Source organism: Pholcus phalangioides, unplaced genomic scaffold (assembly GCF_987345545.1).
Source record: "Pholcus phalangioides strain wild (caught in Gottingen) unplaced genomic scaffold, Ppha-v1.0 ptg000007l_1, whole genome shotgun sequence".
Classification (NCBI taxonomy): Eukaryota; Metazoa; Arthropoda; class Arachnida; order Araneae; family Pholcidae; genus Pholcus; species Pholcus phalangioides.
Genome location: NW_028301600.1, coordinates 7643184 through 7668663, shown reverse-complemented (window position 1 = coordinate 7668663; position 25480 = coordinate 7643184). Strand labels below are relative to the sequence as shown.

The following is a 25480-nucleotide window of genomic DNA, read 5'->3' as shown; positions in this document are numbered from 1 at the left end:
TAGAATATTCTCTTTTAAATGGCCTTTGAGCAAATCCAATGTCTGTGCTTAATAAAGTAGTAGGCAAGTTTGGGTCCCTTGAAGTTGGATATTAAGTGATTCAAATGTCCTGTAATATCAAGTAAGAATGCTAAATGTAGCAACCCTGTCTTGTCTTATCATTAAGAAATGTGCGAAACATCTTGATCTTTCATTTATTTAGGAACAGTTTTACCTCGTTTAATAGTAAAAAAAATTAACTTTATGACAAGACAACCAACGAATTTCTGTGTAATAAGGTACTCTCTTGAAATTGCTCTACAATCTTGCAGAAATTGCGGGAATAAGAACTACTTGGGGCCTCTGGACCGGATGAAGTTCAAAGCGATCGCACAGGCTAAATACATTTCTTTCCAATTTCCAACTTTTTCCATCAAATGTCCTGTTAATAAATGACGCTATAAAAAGATAGCAGTTTAACCCCTTTACGATCAGGGACGTGATATTGCGTTCAAATACAAGCCGAATAAATTAAATTCAGCTGACTGTTTCTTCAACCTCTTTTTTCCTCATCGCAAAGCTTATTGTAACCCCATGAAGCCAAGTTGTGTGTGTGTGTGTTCCCCCCCCCCCATATATATATATATAATGTATCTTTCTCAGAACTAATCCTTCTATTTTATACTCTACATGGAAGTGAGAAAGAGAACACGTAGGTGAGGGCGAAGAAACAAGTTACTGTGCATCTCTCATCTCTCTATAACTCTCTTATCAAATTAACTACTACTCTGTTCCTCTCCACCCTTATCGTTTTTTTTCCTTTCTTTCTTTCCCTTTTTTTAACGTGCGAACAAGGCTACCATATTTATCGCCTATACGTCTAATACAGATCATTCTATAAAGGGATCGTAATGTCAGCCGTGCTTTTTCATATATATCTGACTAACTGTTACCCGCGGCATCGCTCGTGTGGATTTCGTAATCTGAAAATTCCTACTCATAATCCCTTTAATTGTTCAAAATTTTGGAAAATCCCTTCTTAGTGAGTCTATACAGTACAAAATAAAACTACTGACCAAATTTAATATTTATAGCTTCAGCGGTTTCGGCTCTTCGATGATGAATCAGTCAGTCAGGAAATGTTATTTTATATGTATAGATAAAAATATGAAATTGATCCAAGTTTTGAGAGTTTTGTTGGTTCATACGTTTACAAATCGATGCCATTACGTATTGTCTTTCTTATTGAAATTTGTTCATATTTTTTCAATACGCTTTTCAGGGTGGAATGAAAGCTGTCGTATTGACAGATCTTTTTCAAGTCTTTGTTATCTTTGGTGCAATGATGGTGGTTGTTATCAAAGGAACATATGATATGGGTGGTATTGAATATGTTTGGAATAGAGCAAATGAAGGAAAGAGAATAGAATTTTTCAAGTGAGTTGTACTCAACTACTATATTTTGTGGTATGCTGGTATCATAAAAAAAATAAATTTTGATCATTTTGACTTCTTCAATTTTAAATTTTAAACTAGCTTCAACTTGGACCCAACAGTACGTCATACCGTGTGGAGTCTGGTAATTGGAGGATACTTTACCTGGCTATCTATTTACGGCGTCAGTCAGCCTATGGTTCAAAGATATCTCACTATTTCCAGCCCTCGTGGTGCAAAGATGTTAGTATATCTCTTTCCAAGTTGTTTTTACAAATTTTTAATAACAGTACAAGTATAAATGGAAAGTGGATAAAATATTTACACTTTCAAATGGCGAATATTTTTGTTCAATTTAAATACAATTTGGTTAGATAAGAAATGATTTTTTTGTCGTTTTCAGTGCAATATGGTTGAATTTACCTGGTTTATCAACGATAGTTACCGTGACGACTTTAGCTGGATTACTTGTTTATGCTCGGTACCATGACTGCGATCCAATCAAGACAAAGCAAGTCGGAGCCCCAGATCAGGTACAGATCATTATTTTAGATGAAAACACTTGAGACTCATTGACAGTCAACAGCTACAGATATAATTTTTTATGTTGGTGGTAAATGACGTCGATATATTCAATAAAATTACTGACGAATATAATGACCCGTATATTCTAAAGTTTTTAGTCATTCCGATTTTTTGATACATTACAGTTCATTGCAGATTTACTACGTGATTTTATCGTGTAGAAATTTGAACTTAAATCAAGTAAATCCCTTATTTTCCACTGATATTGGCGATTATTTTTGTGACCGTTATCATATTTTGGCAGTTTCAGGAACAACTGGCGATATCTCACGTATTTTCCAGTACTAACTACATCAAAATCTCGTATTTATTTTGTCGAAATATGCTTTTCCTGAACAAATAAGTTGTTTTTCAAACCACTGATTATACAAGATTAATTAATTGTTACACGTTTTCAGAAATTAATTAAAGTAATTAACTAAACAGCTGTACTCTGATAAACAGACTGTTCTATAAGGAGATTATGAAAGGTTCATCGAGCAGAAATCAATCGTGACACGCTACTTGAAAGCAAGGCAGTGCCAGAGACACTGATCGCTGATCCTTAGCCTATTTATAATATGAACTAGAATAATAGAGGGAAGGTGCAAAAAAAAAACCTATCAAATTGTTTTTCATATACGTGCAATGATATATTTTCTCACCAGTTCATCCTCAAAGAAACTAAACTGTAAAATGTGTTTCCCACGTTTTTTTAACACGTCGAAAACAAAGGCGGCGTCCATTACACGATCCCACATCGATTAGATCTCAGGCGGAGATTTCATCTCTGCATGATCTGATTACCAAAAGAATTAATCAATGACTAATCGAATCAATTATCCGAAAAATATTTATTAGGTTTCGTTTATATATTTGTAGCTATTCCCACTTTTTGTGATGGACATGCTAGGAACTCTGCCATGCTTGCCTGGAGTGTTCGTCGCTGGTATATTCAGTGGCGCCATCAGGTGAGTGGAATGAGAAGCATTAAATGATTATGTTTATTTCGTATTATGTACTTTGGGAGAGGATATTAAAGAGGGAATTATATAAAATATTTTTTTCATTGAATTTTTGTTGTTAAGAATTGAAATTTGACAAATTTTGAAAAATATTTTTTTGTTTAAAAAATTTCAAATTCGTGCCTAATGTTGAAAATTATGAAAAATTCGTAATATACCTAATTCATGATTTTGATGGAAACAAAAACATTGCCATTCAATAAAAATATGTAAAAAATATTGTCTTATTTTATTTAGCACTGTTTCATCCGGAGTGAATTCATTGGCTGCAGTGACATTGGAAGACATCGTGAAAGCGTATTTCAAACCTGATCTATCAGAGAAATCTGCAACCAAGTTGGCAAAAATATTAGGTGAGAGAGAGGTGAAATATATATTTTTCATTTAACCTGTACCTGCGTACCAATTTCCTTTGTTCGAATCTCGGCAAGAGGAATCGTAGCAAAATAATAATAATGTAAATTTAACTGTCACTTTGTAGAATAGATCACAACACATAATGAACAGTAGTGAATCGTACCACCGAAAAAAAAATTGCAAACACATGCACACTGTTAGGCTTCCCCTACTAACAACAATGACAGGTAAACTCAGTTTCCAATCTTACCTTTATCTAATATTCAATTCCTTAACCATTTAGGGGAAAACTAACTATTAGGAAACTTCCAATTACAAAAGATGTTTTAAATGTTATATAGTAGTAGTACACACACACATGATTGCATTACTAATGTTTATGACAATTTGCGTTCCGTAAATCCTATCGGTGCATAGACTGATCCGCACGTGAAGAATTCGGGGACACTTCCGCAAAACATAGGCCTTTCTTGCCTCTCTTTTTCTGTTTCTGTCCCTGTCCCTTCCCTGGCCTAAAGTTATAATTGGGCTGCATCCACACGAAACAGTGCCACTGAAATTGAAAGAATTGAATTGAATTGTGCTTATTCTTTTGTGTTTTTCCTAACAATACAGTCCAGGACTTTTTTTTCGAGCTGATAATTTTTCCGTAGTTAATGAAGCGTATAGAAAGCCGAGAAAAACACTTAAAAAATATGACATGAATGTCGCTCTCCACTTGTTAATACAAGATATACAGAAGACTGGATGTTGTGAAGATATTTATTATTTGAGATGTTAATTTTTTAAGGAAGGAAAAAACTCATCTCTGCCTCTACCGGGTTCGACTCCCGGTAGAGGCAGAGATGAGTTTTTTCCTTCCTTGATTTTGGACTATATTCGAATCTGCCTGTGCTGCTCTGAATCACGTGATTGTAAGGATTAAACTTTAATGTGCAGCTCGAGTTATATTTAGTTTGCTTGATCAGTTTGTACTGCATACAAATCATCTTTATTACGGGGATACAAGGGGAATCGAATGAAAAAATTGAACTTCGCAGCTTTTCGAGAAATGACGTTTTCGACTCATACTTTAAAGATCTGAATGGTCAGTTACCTCTGCAATGTCATGTCGCTCAAAACAAGTTACTGGGCTCTAATAGCAGCATACTACGGAGTGATATTTTCCAAACATTATTACTCTTTAATTATAAAGCTTGCAACATCAACGATATCAGTTACATCCGCCTTCATTCATTTAACAATAGCTTTACAGCCATAGAGTTGTCATTGTGCTCACCATTACCAATTTCAACCTAGTCATGGACGTTTTCAATTTAGGCACAACATTTTATGACAACATGACTGATTTTTCTCAGCCACCTCGTTGGGCATTTTGCCTGTTGGGGCGTTGTATTTGTATTTGGTGCCTTCTACCACGTTCTGAAAAGTTTGTCCATCTTTTTTTAAAACACCTTGTTTCGACAGTTTGCAGTTTTTGTCTCGTGTTAGGTGTTTACCTGTTGTTTCATTACTGTATTAACAACTACAGATCGTAACTGAATATTTCTCCACTTGTAGGCTCAATGCAAGTGGTTGTAGGTCCGTCTAGGTCTAGATGATTCGTTGCGTCTTGCGTATGAGCTATCCGGGACGCTGTCTACTATTGTGTTTGCAATAGATGAAGATCCGTAAAACAGAAAGTGCTGTATGGAATTCTGGTATTTTTTTGCGATGGTTTAACCCTCGGAGTCAATCGAAACTAGCAGTCTTAGAGTTACCTCGTCTAAGTCATTTAGCTGGCAGTCCACGGTGTTTCCGGCAGCAAGGGGTCAACTGATCGAGCGGGATAAAGGGATTGATATTTTCCGGATTAGATGGAATAAGTTTGCTTGTGCTGGTCCAGATGTCTGGAAATCTGCCTACTGCTTGTGAGTGTGTCTCATCCTAGTGCTGCATACGATCTTATTACAGGATACGTATATGGTGTCCCCTTGTTCGACTCCATTATAAAAATGGAAAATAATAATTTTCAACCGAAATCAATGTATCTGCCCCATTCCAGTTAACACCGTTTCTTTCCATTTAGCTCAAACAATTATAAAAAACAACAACCTCTTTAATAAAACCTTATCAAACCCTTAAACGAAAGTTTCACTGATCTATACGTTTATATCACTATCCAGTGCTGTCTTAACGCATAACCCGGGGGCCTCAAGAGAAGAGGGACCTCACAAAAATGAGATGCGGCTGAAATTTTATAGGATTTACCAGGTAGGGCCTCCAAAAAACCATTTGGCCCGGGGGCCCACGATACTCTTAAGACGGCCCTGTCACTATCAGCGCTTTTATATAGGTGAAGGCTATTATTCAGCAATCAGACAAAAAAAGTGCTTCATGTGCCCTTCAGTGATGGTTAAATTAGTGGTTTTGATCTAGATAACGTGATTAATTATCTCAATAATCATAGGCAGGAGTTGTGGGTGATCAAGAAAGAAAGAAAGAAAGGGCTATCTTGCGTTCATCAATAATAATACTTTGTCAAAAATCGTACTTATCCAGAAAAGTACGATGCCATTCGTTGTTCGATCGGACGCAACTCATAGTTGCCTAATTCGTAAACTGCTGATTAAACCCGTTTCCTATTAAAGATTCATATCGAAAGTTATTAATCAATGCGATTTTGAGGAAAAAGAAAGCCATACTTTATTCGATGAGTTTCCAAAAACAATTATTAACATTTGTGAACTTATCGATCGAATTGATAGTGTTGAAGGATCGAATAATTTCAATTCCAACGTCTGGTATAGATAGAAATTCATATAAAGAAGAGGGAAAATATCTCACTCATGAATAAAATAAAAAGGAAAGAAACTTTGCTATACGTTTCTATTTCTTTTGATCAGTTTATTCGATAATTAAAATTAATCACTTTCACTTTTGGAAGTCTTTTCCGCCTCTGCTTAGTCTCACAGGATCACCTAAGTTTTTCTTCTGTTCCTGTGGCAAAAAAAAAAAATATCGTATTAGATGGAATTGCAGTCTTTTCGATTTTTAATTATCGCCACCGCATTTATCCTTCGTATATTCATAATTTGTTCATAAAATGTTGAAGGCGATTTTCATTTGGAGATGCTTATTTTAGATTATAACTTATTGAAGCTGAACGTATTTTAATTAATGGAGGATGTTTCTTAGTTCGAAATCATTGCAAAGAATAATAAAAACTAATTTTTTTCACTCATTTAAGAAATATTAAAAATTGTTTTTTTTAATTATTTGAAAAAAAATGGATTTTTATTTCGAACGAGATCAATTATTATTAATTTTCATGTAAATAGTGAGTTTTTTTTCATAACTTCCTTGCGGTTTTGATACTATCAAGACACCTATTCAAAAATTGTCCAGATTAAATTTTTTGTATTCGAGTTTGCTCAACACCACCTATAGAACAAACCCTCCGCACGAAGCTCGCCACGTCACTGAAGAAGACCATTTCACCTATTGCCATTGGATATAGCAGGCCGAGGCATGCAATATCTTTATCTTTTTTTGCGGTATATCCAATGGCAATAGGAGAAATGGCCTTCATTGACGTCACAAGTTTCGTGCGGAGGCCTTGCTATGCAGGTGGTGTTGGTTTGTTGCGCCATCTGTTAAACATAGATGACACTAAATTTTATGAAATATCATCTAAACCTCCCAATATTTTCACTCGTGTTGTTTACATTCCGAGATAAATTATTATCGGCTATTCTTTGTTGGACTTTTTACATCTTTACTTTCTTAATACATATGGAGCAAAGAGTGAGTAAGCAGCACATTTTATAAACTTAATAAAGGTGACTCATTTTGGGCTATAATGACCACAACAACCACCACATAGTTTATATTTTTCAACTCTAAAGTTTTTAATCCAGAATTTCCCATTTTTAAACATAATTGCAGCTTTTTTCTCTTTCTATTAGCTCATACATTGCTTTTCAAAAGTTGAGCAAACGATGTAAATTTGCAGATGGTGAAGATATTTGTGAATTTCATTGGAGAGAATTTGGGAAAAAAAGTGACGGCAATATATGCAAATATCAAATGATGTGTTTATTGCGATTAGTTACGCAGAAATTATGCAAATTACGCCTGGAATGAAAACATCTAGTATTCTCGCGAGTTAGGATGTTTGAAAGAAAATTATTTTGAGAGTGCTTATTGACAGGGCGTAGCCAGAAATTTCGTTCGGGGGGGGGACCAAAATGACAGAACGATGGATTTGGCCATCTTTTTCCCTTTTTTCGGTCATTTTCTCACATTACGGGGGGGGGGGGTGGGCCCAGACCCCAAAGTCCCCCCCCCCCCCCCCCTCGCTACGCCCTTGCTTATTGAGGTTGATTTTGGACTATATTCGAATCTGCCTGTGCTGCTCTGAATCACGTGATTGTAAGGATTAAACTTTAATGTGCAGCTCGAGTTATATTTAGTTTGCTTGATCAGTTTGTACTGCATGCAAATCATCTTTATTACGCTAAATGTGAATGCTTATATATACACTGAAGAGCCAAAAACTGGTACACTTGCCTATTATCGTGTAGGGCCCCCACGAGCACGCAGAAGTGCCGCAACACGATGTGGCATGGACTCGACTAATGTCTGAAGTAGTGCTGGAGGTAATTGACACCATGAATCCTGCAGGGCTGTCCATAAATCCGTAGGAGTAAGAGGGAGTGGAGATCTCTTCTGAACAGCACGTTGCAAGGCATCCCAGATATCTTCAATAATGTTCATGTCTGGGGATTTTGGTGGCCAGCGTAAGTGTCTAAAGTCAGAAGAGTGTTCCTGGAGCCACTTTGTAGCAATTCTGGACGTGTGGGGTGTCGCATTGTCCTTCTGAAATTGTCCAAGTCCGTCGGAATGCACAATGGACATGAATGGGCGCAGGTGATCAGTCAGGATGCTTACGTACCTGTCACCTGTCAGAGTCGTATCTAGACGTATCAGGGGTCCCATTTCACGCCAACTGCACACGCCCCATACCATCACAGAGCCTCCACCAGCTTGAACAGTCCCCTGTTGACATGTAGGGTCCATGGATTCATGAGGTTGTCTCCATACCCGTACACGTCCATCAGCTCGCAGCAATTGGAATCGAGACTCGTCAGACCAGGCAACGTGTTTCCAGTCCTCAACAGTCCAATGTCGGTGTTGTCGGGCCCAGGCGAGGTGTAAAGCTTTGTGTTGTCAGTCATCAAGGGTACACGAGTGGGCCTTCGGCTCCGAAAACCCATATCGATGATGTTTCGTTGAATGGTTCGCACGCTGACACTTGTTGATGGCCCAGCATTGAAATCTGCAGCAATTTGCGGAAGGGTTGCACGTCTGTCACGTTTAATGATTCTCGTCAGTCGTTCCGTTCTTGCATGATCTTTTTTTCGGCCGCAGCGATGTCGTAGATTTAATTTTTTACTGGATTCCCGATATTCACGGTACACTCGTGAAATGGTCGTACGTGAAAATCCAAATTTCATCGCTACCTCGGAGATGCTATGTCCCATCTCTCGTGCGCCGACTATAACACCACGTTCAAACTCACTTAAATCTCGATAACCTGCCATTGTAGCAGCAGTAACCGATCTAACAACTATGCCAGACACTTGTTGTGTTATATAGGCGTTGCTTACCGCAGCGCCGCACTCTGACTGGTTCCATATCTCTTTATTTGCATACGCATGCCTGTACCAGTTTTATTGGCTCTTCAGTTTATATCATATCATATTCATGGATGAATAACTTAATTTACTATATTCCTGTGGAATTTCATTTGAATTAAAGCAAAATTGCCAGAGTTATATCGAATTTATCGTCGTGTGTTTTGGAAAGCAGAATATGAAAAAAACGAATCAGGTAAAAAATCTCACGAAGAATAAATGATACTAACTCACTACAGAATGCAAATATTGGTGAAGGAGGGATGCTCAGGTTAAGAATACCAGACGTCATCATTTTTGATATCTCATTACGTGTTACAAAATTCTCGCTTTTTTGTCCTCCTTTTCAGGTTTCCTTAATTATTTTTCTTTTTTTCATGGAGAATTTTTTTTCACTCTGGAACATATATCGCTTGTTTCTTCCCCCCCCCCCCCCCACACACACACAATTTTACACGCTTTGACCAATCACCGTCGAAATTCCCAGAATACAAGAACCCAAGTTGCCTCCAAGCAGGAGATGATATTCTAACCATTGCCCAGATTGCTCCAGTATAATGTAAAAAAGACCGCAACATCCATTTTAAGAATACTACTGTTTGATAACAGACAGCTAATGCCGTATCCGTACACTGAAGTGTGAAGGGACGGGGGTGTTACCTCTTCCATCCAGAAATAATAATAATAAAAAAACAGGATGCGCAAACAACACTCAATGCTCCTTCCTATAGGGAAAGCATTTCGCCTCTGGCAAAAAAGCAACGCCGCCGAAAAAAAAAAACCTTCGGAAGGTATAGAAAGAACACCTATCGCCTTGCTCCAGGCAAAGCAATAAAACTGACCAGACTGCGTGAACAATTCATCATAAGCGACGGGAGCGACATTTCTTCTTCCCCCCCCCCTTTTTTTAGCGGTCCCAGTCTATTTGGGAAAAAGCATTGTGGTAGCGGAATTTTTTGTGCAGGGCTGGACAAATCGTAAAAAAGTCTAGGAGCCAGAAAATTTTGTACCCGAAGAAAAAAAAAAAGTCCAAAATAGTTCTTCTTTTGACTATTTCAGAGTATGGCCATATAGTGACCCTCTCAGAGCATAGTGCTGCTCTGAGTCTGTAATTTAGTAACTACACAAAGAAAATTTTAGTTCACCAATATCAATTTTTTTGTCGTCATGGCAACCCGGCGCCTAGGATTTGTCCAGCTCTGGTATATTGGCGCCATCTGTAGTGTAAATCGGGAAAAGTGATGTCACCAAAGTGGCTCTCGCAAGCGTCCTCCTTTCTCAGTTTTTGAATCTGGTAACGTGGTAACCCTAACTTAGATAGCATTTTTTTTTCATAGTATTTCAAAACATCTATTTTTCACGGATGGCACTTCAAACAAAACCACCAAAAGTTAAGTTCGTAAATTTTTTTGTATATTCGTTGCAGTCAGATACTGAAAACCCTGCTGTATGTACACATAACGGTAAAATCTCTTTGAATATAAAATGAAATTCTTTCTTATTCATAACATCTGTTTCTTTTAATTTATCCCTTTTAATATTCATGAGATTAATCTAGTACAAGGAAAAAATAAGCTATGACGTCAGAAACCTTTTTTTTTATATCTTTAATTAATCAAATTTTGAGTAAAAAACATTTTTTTTCCAAAAAAAGAGAAAAGAAATTTGATTAATGGAATTTTAAATTTCTACTCCCAAAACAACAACAGAAAAACCTTTAAATCTTTCAAGATCATAACGTTATACCTGTATTTATTTTAGTATAAGAATCTCTGATTACTAACTTAATTAAATAACGAATTAAATTTTTTTTCCGTACCAATTAATTATTTCATTCTTTTATGTATATAAATTTTAGCATTAGGATATGGAATCGCCTGTATAATTTTAGTTGCAGTCGTCGAACAACTTGGGGCCATTCTTCAGGTGAGGTTTTTAAATTATTATTTCTCATATGCATTACGTTATTTAGCAAATAATACAATTAATAAATTAAAAAAAAATTAATACTTAAATATACATCCAACGTTCTAATTAGTGTGGTGAGATTTTCTTCGAAAGTTGAATTAAGAGGTAAGAAATCTTTGCTCGAAATGGAAAGAAATTGTTCCCTTATGATCCAATTATACTAATGCATTAAACGTGTACTGAATTCCTTGAAAAAATAACTATTCTGTAATTATTTTTTTTAGTGAGTAAGTATATGTGTGGATTTTAGTGAAAGAATAAGAACAATGATAATAATAAAAAGAATCTTTTTTTTCTTAATTACTTTCTCGGTAGAACTAAGTTAATGAGACATGAAGCTCGCGTAACAATAGCATCAGCTGCTTCTTAGTATCCTTAAAAAAAATTAATAATAAAGAAATTAATTGGACGAACAAATAAAAGACTACTCTGTTATGGTTTTTATCTTTCCTTTTCTTTCATCTTGTATTGTTATATGTATTTGAAGAATTATTACTATCCAATCAATGAGTAAGAATTCATTTTGGTTATCAATGTTTTATTTTATAAAAAAATTATGTATAACAACAGGTAGTAATTTTTTTTTATTCCAGAAGTTTTGATTTTTATGGAACGGAAAAGTATACAAAAAATACCAGAAAACCCGGCGATTATTTTATTGATTCGGTCTATGGGTGTGATAATCGATTGTTTGGAAACTCATCAGAGATACCCAAAATAAATTCATTTCAAAATTACATTCATTCACTGCTGATTGAAAGATACGTGTTTTTGAGGTTGCTCATGTCGACAAGGCCTTTTGTACCGAGGTTTCATTAGTGTGAAACTAAAAATCTTGGTAATTCCTGAGGAACAGCCAGATTTTGAGCTGTAACGTATTCTGGAGACTGTTCGTGGTAATGAAATAACTTAATCTGTACATACAAGGTGATTCTAAATTCATGGGATAAACTTTAAGAGGTTATATAAGTCGCCTAAAAAACATTTTTGGTCATAGAATGTGAGGTCTAATTGCAATAGTAAAGACATTAGAGGTGCTTTTAGAGATTTTACAATAGCAATATTTCTAACAAAAAATTTTGCAAAAAAAAAAAAAAAAAAATGCAAACCATGTTTTTCCAACAAATTTACTGCGATATGTGATATCAACTATCCGAGAGTGCATGTGGTAAAGAAGCATAAAGAAGTTTGCTCATTTTTGTGCAGAGAAACATGAAATCACTCAAACACCACAACACTGCTACAATGGATTGGAAAGTATTAGATATGACGGAGCCCATTACATGTCACCCGTCTAACATGATCTCTCCCCTCTTTCTCAATTTATTTTTATGGATCTATTTCTTGGGCATTGTGCACGCAATTCCTGCCGAAACCTTTGGGGACCTGATCACCAAAATTAGTGTCATTGATGTGTCATGAATGTGCTTTACTACAGAGTTTGCACCTCAAACTTTCATATTCTACCACACATTTCATGATGAAAAATGCTTATTTAGGTGCGTTCTATCACCCCTTAAAGTTTGTTCCATGAATTCAGAATCACCCTGTATGCAAGGGCAAGGTACTCGATAACAAAAAGACTTTTTGACGAAAAAATATTGTTGAAAGCACAGAATTTGTTATTAGTTAGAGAAGTATTTTAAAAGCATTTTTTTTCAGCTCTCTTTATACGTTGTTCTATTATACTACGAATATAGGTAACAATAATTTTAGTAGCAAATTCCGATACAGGGAAAGTAAAGAAACAATTTTGTATAAGCAAGATACCAAGTATGATGACAAGGCTGTCTTGTGAGACATGAAATAAATAGGAAAAAGTTCCCTAACATATGGCTTTGGATGACTTCGTAAGGTTACACAAGATTGACAACGGCAAAGCGTATTTTGAATCATGCTATCTAAGACATCTGGATGCAAGAAATTTTTTTCTTCAGTTAGTAGGCCTACCCTATGCAACTTCTTTAGAGTTGTGGTCGAACGGACGACGAGTAGCTGAATCTTTCGACTGAAAATTTGTCTTCAATAAGCTGAATTTTGTACCATTTTGCAAAGTCAATTTTTTCCAAAGAGTCCAATCTATTCCAGAATTTAACTTAAAACTTATGCAGTTAGAAAGTAGTAAGCAGAGCTGGACAAGTCGCAATAAAATCTAAGTGCCAGAACAGTTTTTTAGGCGCCAAAATTTTTTTTACCCGAAGAAAAAGTTCCGAAGCTTTTCTTTTGACTTTTTCAGGGCATAGTAACCCTCTTTTATGTTGACAAATATGCTGCTAAAAATTTCAAAAATTTTGTGCTGCTCTCAGCCTACAAAATTTAGTAACTACACAAAGAAAAGTTTAGGCGCCGATACTAATTTTTTAGTCACCATGGTGGGATTTGTCCAGCCCTGGAAGCAAGCACAAATGAATTATTCTAATTGATTTTATTTTAAAAGTTATACGATAAACATATTAGGGTAAATCGAGAAGTTATCTGTACTTAGAATAGGACAACTGTAATCTTTTTTATGGGCTTTGTATTACATTTTATCATGTATATACTGGGTAAACACGACCTATTCTGCCAAACGAAACAGGATGATAGACAACCCCAAGTAAAGCATAAAACACTCCACCAACCCTGTCTTACTTCAAACCGTTTTCGAGTTATGGTGTATAATCGATTATGGAAAAAAAATGTGTCAAATCTAAAAAAAAAACAACAGAATATGTGAAGTTTCTAAGACTTATAAGTACACCTAGAAAGAACGGATAAAATGCTATAAAGTGACACCAGTTTCATCGAAATATCTGGTTTTAATGGTGAGCTAAAAGCGCTGAAAGTTTGACAAAGTTCAAAATCGAATTGTCACTAAAATTTTCGATCGCCAATTCTGCAAACACCCTTCTAGCTACAAATGGTCAAATTTGCCAAAAAACATGTCCATTACACCAGCTTTCTCTCGAGAAAGAGCTTACAATAAACTATATAGGTTTTCTGATTAAGGAGAAATTTATTCTTTTGTTAAAGCATCACTGAAATCAGCGTTGGTCGTAGTAGATATTCGACAAAATTCGGAATTGGCGGTTAAATATTTTGGCGATAATTTGATTTTGCACAATAAATCCTATAAGGTGACGCTACCTCTATCTACAGGATATCCGTATTTAATTGCGAGTTACAAGCGCTGAGAGATCGGTGAAGTGAAAAATCGAATTCAAATATTTTTTTAACAGCTGGTTGATGATCACCAGTTGGCGACTTAATAAGTCGCCATCTGGTGGCAGTGTCAGCAATTGTGAGCTTCGGCCTGAATTGTGTCCGATTGTCCATGTACGGTCCCGTACACACCAGCTCGATGGAAAGATTGAGATATTCGTTGCTTTTGTAGTGCGTTCACCCGGAAAGTGAAAGGACGTGGGCTCGATTCCCCGCAGGAGCAGATGAATTTTCTCTTTCCAAAAATATATCTTCGCATCAAACAGTTGTTTAAAAAAACTTTTGTAGGATAGCGGAGAGTGACATCATTTTCTCGAAAAATCGAATTGCCTCCAAAATTTTCTAAAATTACTTCAACGAACGCAGATTTTACAGTGATGTATTGCAAACAAATGACTAAATTTCTCTTAAACTAAATGACCAATTTGGTTCATTCTAGGCTCTTTCAAAAACTGGTAGAATGACCAGTTTTTGGCAAATTTGATCGATTGTAGTTAGAAGGGTGTTTGCGGAATTGGCAATTATAAGTTTTGGCGGCAAGTTGATTTTGAACTTCGGCAATCTTTCAGCACCTGTAGCTCGCAATTAAATCCAGATATTTCAATGAAATTGGTGTGACCTTATGGGAGTTTTTCTGCGCTTTTCCCACAGATATGTGCTTAGTTTGCGTGTATGTCAGAAACTTCAGAAATCCGGGTTTTCAGACTTAAGTCATTTTTTTTTTAATAATCGATTATCCAAAAATTATATTATTATTAAACTCTAAAACGGTTCGAGATAGGACAAGGTTGGTAGGGTGTTTCATGATCCACACTTGGGTGCTCGTCTATCAATCCCTTTCGTTTGGCAGAATAAGTCAGCTTCACCCTGTACAGTTTTTAGTTTTTATAATCGAATTTTTAATTGGGTTGCTGTATTTTTGAAAGCAACCGCTTTTCCGAGGCTTAGTTCGTCCTGGACAGAAGAAGAGAGCCTTCATTTTTTAAAGATGTTTACATTGGAAGAATGCAGGTGTCGGGGGATTATGATCGAAGTGGTCAAAATTTTCAACCGGATGTATAGGAAGGACCATGAATTATTAATTATTATTATAATTATTAATTTAATACGCCGTCAATCGACTGCTTTGTCAAGGGGACATTAGTATCGATTGATAAGGTGGAATTCTAGGTTGTGGTGTCACAGAGAATTTTTCTCGAATAGAGTTGTTAATAAATGGAATAGCTTACCCTCGGGGGTAGTAAATTCTAGCACAATTGACACATTTAAAAAGAAATACAATAAACATGTTGGGGTGAATCGAGAAGTTATCCATTCTTAGATAAGACAACCATAAATATTTTTCATGGGCTTTTTAATATATTTTATCATGTACAGGGTGGGCAAAAAGTCCGTAGAATTTTAAAAATTCATAAAAACCGGAAAAATAACCGAAATAAAAAACGGTTTGCAGGGTTAGCATCGAAGGTCACGGGAATTTTTTAAAGACAGCAAAAAATAACTAAAAAACAGCTGATAGGTGGCACTGACGTGTACGCAAGTCAAAGAAAAGATACTCAAATAACGAACAAAATGCCTCCAAATCGTTTATTACAGCAGTATGTGTTCCACATGACCACCACCCCAGGGGATAACACATTGCAGGTGAATCACAAATTCAGCAACGGCAGAGTGCAGCAGATCCGGATGTATACACAACGCCTCTCGGCGGATCGCATCTTTCAGTTCCGACAGATTAGATGGACGGATCGATACACCCGGTATTTCGAAGCTCTTACCAACGCCACCTATCGGCTGTTTTATGAGTTTTTTCCCTGTGTTAAAAAAATTCCCGTGACCTAGCGATGCTAACCCTGCAAACCGTTTTTTATTTTGGTTATTTTTCCGGTTTTTGTGCATTTTTAAAGTTTCTACGGACGTTTTGCCCACCCTGTATATATAGTCTTTAGTTTTTATGATTGCATTTTTAATTGGGGGTTGCTGTATTTTTCAAATATATGGCATCCATATTTGTTATGAGTAGAGACCGGATTATATGCATTTGCATATTTTGGCCTCTTCCAGCATTAATGCATATAAATGCATAAAATCAAGGAATTTTCATAATAAGTGCATATTTGTGAGCCAATTTTGAAGCCATATTTGAAGCCAATCACTTTTTTATAGTTTTTCCAAATGAATATATTGCTCACAATATTTTCATACAACATCGGTTTTTTTTCTCGCAGGGGTGTGATTGTTATTTTTTTTCTTCCCAGATATCAACGGTTTCATTGTAACGCTATTTCTAGAGATAGCATCAAAAATGTCCAATTATTTTTAGAAATAGCCTCGAAATTTTTTTTCACTGGTATTTCGTTACTAAGCAGCCACGAATAACTAGAAATTAAAAATGCTTAAATAAAAAAATATTAGAAGTTATTTGCATATGCATATGTGGGGATATGTTGTGTAAATGAATATGCACTAACAAATAGAAAATATGTATTTTAGAAACATATTTGCTTTTTTTTTTGCATAGTGATTTTTAACGCGTATTTTCTCATTTTTGGTTAATATTTTGGAATTTTAAATTTTTTTCAGGATTTTTTAAATACAAAAACAAAGGCCACAACAGGAAAATTTTCAAGTGCATATTTTAACATTTTTAAGTGCGTATTTTAGCATTTTCAAGTGCATATTTGCATATTTTTAGAGCATAATTTGTCACTTTTTAAGTGCATATAATCCGGGCTCTAGTTATGAGCAACTTTTTCTCCGCCACCTCATTGGGCATTTTGCCTGTTGTGGCCTTGTAGTTTGATATTCACCGTAAGAATGTCATGTCATAGTCATAATGTAACAAGTAAAGTGATAATTTTCGGTACAACAGGAAACTATAGGCAACAATGGTATTTACAAAAATGCTCATTTACCTTATTACAAACAAACGGCTCTATCACGTTGATACAGCAATACACATAAATAGTGATAATCCCGATTTTTGACGATACTGTTTTTCGTTCACTGTTTTTATTCCGATTTTTTTTTGTTATATTCTAGGCATATAAAACAAAAAATCTGTGTTTTTTTTTTGCTTTAAAAAAATTATAAAATATATATACAGTATATTATATATATATATAAAATAAACATTTATCAAATATTTTTGCTTCCTTTAGTTGTCTCTCAGTGTATTCGGAGTAATTGGTGGACCAATTCTAGGAGTATTCGTATTAGGAATGTTTTTCCCATGGGCTAACGTAAAGGTGAGATAAAAACATTTTTCTCTTGTTTTTGATTTTTTATATTTCTTAATCTATTTTAATAACTGATGCTCTTGGGTATGTAATATACATCGATCGCGCATTTACAAGCCATTAGGTCTTATCAACAGTATCGGAAGTAATTAGGAAATTTTTCCAGGAATAATTGAAGCTATTATCTCTCGTAAAACTCTTAATAGCGAACGTATTAGAAAAGCTGGAATAATGTTTTTATGACATTCGATTTGAATCTGAGAAAAGCTTTGGCGAAATTATTCGGTTTTACTTTGACGAGATCTATTCGTTTTTGATAAGAAGTAACTATAGTATATGAAGTACAGGTATTTGATAATATTTACACATTTTTCAGTATTCCATTTTTATTAATTTTTTATTATTCCAGTTTAGCAGATGACAGAAACCTCAAAATTCTATTTTTATGAGAAAACCACACTATATCTCCAAGACAAAACTACATATATAGAAAAATAAAATTTTCACAAGTAAATGAAAAAATATTTAACAAAAAATCGAAATAGAACCACAAGTAGATACAATAGAGTATATCAGGTACCGAAGCCTAATAAAACACCGTATAAAAAGAGCGTTTCCTACATAGACCCTGAAGTTTTAAACTTATTTTATACTGAAAATCAAATTAGCAATAGAAAAAACATAAATCATGTAGTATTTGACTTTGTTAAAAATAATGATTATGAAATGATTTTAACAAATATGTTGTAATCAGATATAAAAATAGTTTTATGCACTATGTACGAAAAGAGAGGTAGTTCGTAAAAGTTCGAATCAACTAAGTTTTACTGTAGTTGCTTTTACAGTCAAACATGATTTCCATTCCTACTCAACATGTCAGATCAACTGCCAGTGGACGGAGTCAGCTTTTGTTAAAAAAGTTCGATAACAGAAGGACACAGACGCCCGCCCCCCCCCCTTTTTGAGGTATTATAGGAATGTGCGTGCAGTATAAATAATAGAAAAAGCTAGAGTATTTCTCTTTCTTGTTTGTTATTATTATTCTCGGTGTTGAAGAAAAATACTTATCGGTTGCATAAGAGATTAAAAAAAAGTATTCTTCTTGAAAACAGGTGGCATTTTGCAAAGGATTTAGTGATTTCTACTGCTGCATTTATAATGTGGACCAGGAAAAATTTAAAAACTACTTAAAGGGTTAATAAACACTTTTGAAACTTGCTCGAGTAAATTTTTAGAAGTGGAAAAACAAATCTTCTACAGCAGTCGTGATGATGGTGACAACCGAGTGACACTCACTGCAGACCATTATTAGGAGATTTTTAAGTAGTTCATCACTGTTTCACTTCACAGTCATAACTGAAGGTAGAGAAATTCTTTATTCCCCGATTATTAAATTATCTCTGCAGTCCATATGCATTATAATTATACCCAAGCCCATAGCTAAAAAATTTCGTTCGGGAGGGAGGGGGGGGGGGGCAAAGTGGTCGAACAATAGATTTGGCCATCTTTTCCCCTTTTTTCAGTAATTTTCTCACTTTTCGGGAGCGGGGGGGTACCAGACCCCTAAAGATTCCCCCCTCTCACTACGGCCTTAATTAGACCCATCTAAAAATTAATTTGAATTCATCATCAACAACGACATCAGTTTTCTATATATTGCCAAATGTAGTTTAACCTCTAAATTTTTACATTTTCCTCTCTCTGATGCTTTTTTTGTCATGTTGATTGCAGCCAGCTTCCTGCTCTGATCGCTTCATATTTGGAGACATATTCTCTGATGTTTCTCGGGAATTCCTAAGATATCTATTGACAATATTTATGCTCCATTTGTTGCCCTATCTTCTAGTAATATATACAGCCCGTTTACGTTTCAAAAATTTGATTCCCTCTATGATATCGTCTACCCTCGTTTGGCTTCTTATTCAAATGATTCATTTTCTGTGCCCCTTGTAGATGTATAACTCGCATACATCTTTCCATGCTCCTCTGTGCTTCGTCCAGTCTTTGCATTGTTTTTCTTCTAAGTGTCAAAGTCTCAGCTTTAAAAGTCAGCGCTGGTGGCAGACACACTGGTTGAGCACTTTCACAATTAGAGTAGACACACACACACACACATTTTTTTTAGAATTATACCATTCCTGCCCAAAGTACTGCATTCAGTAGTAATTAATTATGTTTATTCCATATTCCATAGTTATTTCTGGTCCTAGATAAACGTAGCTTTATACTTTTACCACCTGTGTTTTATTAAACAAAGTGCAATATTCCGAGGCACACATATGCCTCGGAATCGTTCCGTATGCAACACATAAGTTTCGTTGCAAGTTCATGCAAGTTCATTTTGAAATCCAGCTTAACCTTAGCTTTTGCCAGTTCTCGTATAATTCCTTCTAATTCATATAGCCAAGATCAATACTAATAGTAGCAATGTCATCGGCAAAATGTAAACGATTGAGAAATTCTCTGTTCATTTTAATTCCTTTACTGCACATGATCTAGTTTTCTTAATGTTTCTAATGTAATTACGAATAGCTTTTCTGAAATAGTATAGCCTTATTTGTCTTGTTTTCGAGTTGAATATTCACTCTTTCTTTATCAAATCGAATTGTTGCAAATGCTTTGTCAAAAATTTTCTAAAATAATGTAGATCTTCTCTATCCCATTTGCACCAGAACTCTCTGCAGAACACATTTTCATTTTTTCTTCTTCATTTTTTCCTGTCCGTGAATTATTGTAATTTTGAGACACATCGTGCAATATTAAAAGCATGCTAATTTAAAATGTCACGTTGATCTCGATTTTTGCTAATATTGGCTCGTTAAGAGAGAGATGTATACGGAGTTATATTGGACATTTTTCACGCAATTTTTTTAAACACAATTTGTGCATAGTAAATGTGAAGTAACAGTCTCACTAAGCCTCTCACATGCAGTGGTAAATAAAAAGAATTCCTCAAAATCTGTAAAAAGTACTATGTACTCAACTTTAGGGCACATGCGTATAATAAATCACCAGAGAGCGATAGCGCCTTCACATATGAGGAATTTATTACAAATGTTTTGATTAATTGCAGGGTGTTTTTGCTTCAAGATCAAACAAAAGTATACGTTTTATTACATGTATACTTCTTTAGTTTGACAATGAATTAATATTCATTTTCAGGGTGCTCTTTCTGGTTTGATTACTGGCATCGTAGGAGTTCTTTGGATAGCTTGCGGAGCCTTTTTCAACAAAGTTCCTGCGCAACAAGCACCGTTCTCTGTAGAAGGTTGCACCGAGTTTTATTACAACATGACTGGCAATATTTGGAATACAACACTCACGGAAGCCAATTCGATTTCGGCATTACCTTCACAGTAAAATTTCCTTTCGTAAACTATTTGAAAACAACCGATATCGCTAACGTTTGTATTTAATGTTTATTTCCACATCCCCAGTAATTTCCCCGCTTAATTTTATATTTTTTCTTATTTATTTTAGTGACAGCGTTTTCATTTTGTACAGACTGTCGTACATGTGGTACAGTGCAATAGGATTTGCAATAGTTATAATTGTCGGTCTTATTGTTACGTTCCTAACAGGTAATGTTTCATTTTGGAAAGTTCGAGTTTACTTGTATTTTTCTATACAGTGTTCTGAATATTTTTTTTAAATAACGCATAACTGTGATTGTGAAACTTTTCTCATTATTTTATTTTTCATTGTTCTTTCAGGTCCTAACGGCGTGGACGATGTAAAAAGTGATTTGATAAGTCCAATAACGCATAAAATAAAGTCCCTCTTAGAAAATGTCAAGCAAAACAAGGTATTCTATTGAAAAACCTGATTATTTTGATCTCGAAGGAGATCTGCGGGAAGCTAATGTGCATTTTTGCTCTAGAAGAACTGAAGCTAAAAACTTTTTTTTGTGATTATTTGCTTTTAGGCAACTTTCACGGTCGATTTCATGCCCACAAATAACTCACGGGAGAGCAGTTACAAGCCAAGAGAAGACATTGAAAAAGGCAAGGAAGGTGACGGAGTCATAAACATTGCTTACATCGGAGAAAATAATGGGCATCACCACAACAATAATAACAGCAGAAAATCTAAGAATGCAATCGCCAATGCTTCCGTGTGATATCACATCTTGAAAACGACAATACAAAACTGCCCAGACTTATATTGGTTGTTTATTTCGGTAACACAGGAACACATTGTTTATTCTCTGGATTTCACAAATCTAGAAGTCATCGGAGAATGGTGTAACATAGTAATATATTTTGATGAGAGAAAATAATTAATAGCGATTGTGATCCAGCATTAGTTATGCCTTTGGCATTCACTAACTTTTAAAAATATAAATGAAAAGAGAAAAAAAAACTTGTAATTATATATATATGAAGTTTTAGAGCAAGTAAAGCAATTAAGAACTTAGAAATTTGTTTATAGAAAGAGGACCAAAAACAAGTATTTGCTAGATTTATTCTTGTAATGTTCCACTGTTTTTTGTTTTCTCAGTTGCTGACGAAATGATCCGTCCAAGCACCTAACAAATTAAACCGATTTATTTCGTAATTGATTTCCGATACTGTGGAAAGAAAATCAATAAAATTTTCTTATCGGTTGTTTGAAAATGCTGTACAACAAGAGATTCGTCAAACGGGGGGAATATTTTACGCATACAATTTATTTTTTCTGCTTCCTTTTCAATAAATCGATACGTTCTCAGCAGATTTAGCTGATAATCTTGCTTAGCGAGAACAGAAACTTACACGAATAAAGTAATGTCACAATTGTCTAGACCAAGATTGCGTAATAGTATACAACTTGGTATTCATTGTTTTTCACTCGACACAGCATTATTAGAAAGCGAACTTGGCTATTTCATTTCCTGTTCGAGGCATTCGTTACTTTTTAGATTTCTCGAAAAATATAACTTTCTCTACGCTATCGTTATATGTAAGCATGTACATAATATTTGGAAATTATCAAAAGTTCGGAATATGAAAGGAAAATAGTGTATTCATATCTCAGAATCGGATCTAAAACGAATTCACAGCAATTTTTCAAGTGACACGAAACTCGCATTTTCTTCTTTTCAGTCAGTTTTCCGTATTTACTTTCCAATTCAGTCAGTCGCTCTTGAGGAACTTATGTCTTTATATGAAGAAACTACAGCACGTAAATAAATGTGATATGAAACATTCCTTTGAGATATGCACGTAATTCTAAATATGCTACTGCTGTTATCATTACCGTTAGCTGAAGAAGCTGTCTTAGTTCCGACATCTTTAAAATTAAAACCAAACGTTATGATAGTAGTACTGTATGTTTTAACAGTTACGCTACGTTCTTTCAGGGTAGTATCTGGTAAGAAAAGTCGGTTTTTTCGTTTAGTTTGGTTTATTTCGTTACGTTATATGGTTGTTTTATTCATTTTTAAGAAATATGATCATGATAGCTGGTGTTCTTATCCAATCATGTGAAGTCAGAGCTTGATTCACATTTGAAGGGAATAAATTGCTATTAGGTTAAGAGAAATTTTTAGTCTCCAATTTCACACCACTAAGGTAAGCCAATGCTATTTGACTTCACTTTCCGCGCTTCGTAATAAGTTTGGCTCAGCTTCACGTTAAAGTATTACCAAAACTGCTGCAGGATTTTCATTTAACATTGCGCGACTTGATTTTCATCTTTACTTCATCAATTCCGTTCACAGGAACGAACTGCCAAAGCTGCTTTTTAGCTAAGGAATCAAAAAACAGCTCTGGCAGTTCTTTCTTTCTTAGAGCTTATCATTCCATTGTTATTGGATATTGCTTCACTATATCGAACAATTATTTGCATAATGAAAAGTAAGGAGAGAGGACATTGGATTCTTTGACGTTTGTGACAAGAACGAAATAAGTGCTTTTCCAGCATAATTCCTAACATTCAAAAAGTTTTAGTTTTAATGTCATACCAAAGTTTTGCCTCAAAGATTTTTGTATTTATTTTAGTAGAATGTAATTATGGCATGTCAAAAAAATATATGCTTTTAATTGGTTGAGCTCATTTTGTTTTCGTCAATAAAAAAATAAAAAAACTTTTTATAAACAAATTGTTAATTTATTCTGTGTGAAAAATAGCGCAACATTTATGTGTAAATCATGCTAAAGTGAATGTATTTTGACCTCCGAAACCCTAAGTACCCTTATCTACGCCTAAAACACTCACAAACACATTACAATGATGATCATTATTAAATCTGGAGCGTAAAAAAGATTTCATTCATCTTCATAGCCTGAAATTATACATAATGTGTGCTTTAGGTATACAAATCAGAATACTCTGTTCCTCATTTATTAAAAGAGTCTTTATTCTGGAACTATTTAGTCAGGCAAAACATGAGCAACGCCTACAAATTTCGACTTTTATTCAGACAATTATTGAAAAACGTAACCTTGATAATGACAAGCTGTTCCGGCCTTTTCAAGAACCTTGTCACAACATCCTCAAATAACATCTATAACTTTGCCTGGTGAGTTTTTTATACATTTTCTCTGTTTCATCTGATAGCAATGACCGCATATTTTGTATGTTGATACGAAGAGTGAATTATGAGATTGAATATGTGATCTTTTTTTTGCCGTGAGAGTAGTTCACATAGTATCACAATTTATACCCTGATGGTTTGCCATATACATCACTAACACGACTACGGGAGGAGCTGTTTGTGCTTACCAATTCAGCCGTGGTTATAAATGGAATGTCGACACATGAGGAAATTTTTCTTATGCGCTGACACGATTCTTGCCGAAAAGTATGAATTTTCATTGACAGCTGACGCCAAAATTGTTCAGCTGTGTTTTTTTTTGTTTTTATTTTTTTTGTTTTACGCCTATATTTTGTTCCAAAGTGACATCCAACGGAACTATACGGAACTATATTATTTTTGTGTGGAATCTTCGAATAGTCCTCGAAGAGTATTTTTGCGTTGATCATTAGGCTGCAATGTAGAAGTGCTCGAGACAGACCTGCTTTAATTACGACAACCTCGTCCCCATAAATTAATAGCCACATACGCAACACAGTCACCACTAGAACGGATATCCTTTATCCGATGGGAAAAAGACAGTTTTCTTGATCTATTTTACTCAAAACCATTCCTGAAACTCTTTCCAGCCTTTGTAGAGGAGAAAAAACCGTTATTCGGTAGATGCGTAACTTTTACTCTCGAGGTTAATACATAAATTTATCACAAGTTGAGAAACAATCGTAACATATACGATACAATCATATTTCTAATATATAATATTTGAGAGCCAAAAAGAATTCAGTCCACTTTTACTTTAACAAGGATTAGTGATCATTGAAAGTTTTCGGAATCAACAACGACGGTAAGGACAGTATTCTCTGATCAATACAATAGATTATTGCAATCGCTATGAGACTATTTCAAATAAAATGAACTTTTAAGTATTTTGATGCATATTTCACGAGATTCATACGAAAAAATAAAAAGTTAGACATAAGCAGATAGTGAACTCCAATGGCAAAATGCTAGAAATTTAAAAATAATGATGCATGATCACTATTAATAATGCTTTAATTTTAAGAAATATTAAAAATTATAAATGACAAATTCATAAAAAACAGTTTTTTTCTGAAATTTCGATAAATATAATGGTGATAAGAGAAAAAAATTTTGGAATTTGATGCACAATGCTTTGTTCAATATGTTTGATTTTGAAATTTAATTAAAAGTTTAAATGAATTGAAATTTAATTAGCAATTTAAATAAATTAAAAAATTAGAGAGATAGACAGCTTTTTATCTCAGCCCAACATATCAAGGAAGCACATATTTTTCTGGATATATGCCGTGAGGTGCCGACGGCACAGTGCGTGAAATAGGGATAGTAGGGTGGTGTCTCCAGAGTGGTGTAGATGTTGCCCGGTTTGCAAGAGGGCCTGGGTTCGAGTCCCGGTGGAGACCAGATGACTTTTCCCTTCTTGTTCACTTCCACATAATGTCCAGAATTGAAATTTAATTAGCAATTTAAATGAATTGA

At 34.9% G+C, this 25480-nt stretch overlaps 1 protein-coding gene across 1 annotated transcript in view; it reads left to right on the top strand.

The window, feature by feature from the left end:
• LOC149084878 (sodium-coupled monocarboxylate transporter 1-like) overlaps positions 1-21778 on the top strand; it is a 60002-nt gene extending 38224 nt beyond the window's left edge. Inside the window, exons 5-15 of the mRNA XM_089232614.1 lie at positions 1262-1416; positions 1516-1656; positions 1817-1946; positions 2860-2948; positions 3240-3355; positions 10896-10963; positions 17368-17454; positions 20608-20801; positions 20926-21026; positions 21159-21250; positions 21371-21778. Of these exons, the coding sequence (XP_089088740.1) occupies positions 1262-1416; positions 1516-1656; positions 1817-1946; positions 2860-2948; positions 3240-3355; positions 10896-10963; positions 17368-17454; positions 20608-20801; positions 20926-21026; positions 21159-21250; positions 21371-21565 (1368 nt within the window). The 3' untranslated portion in view covers positions 21566-21778. The remainder of the gene's footprint in view (positions 1-1261; positions 1417-1515; positions 1657-1816; positions 1947-2859; positions 2949-3239; positions 3356-10895; positions 10964-17367; positions 17455-20607; positions 20802-20925; positions 21027-21158; positions 21251-21370) is intronic.
• The last annotated feature ends 3702 nt before the right edge of the window (positions 21779-25480 follow it).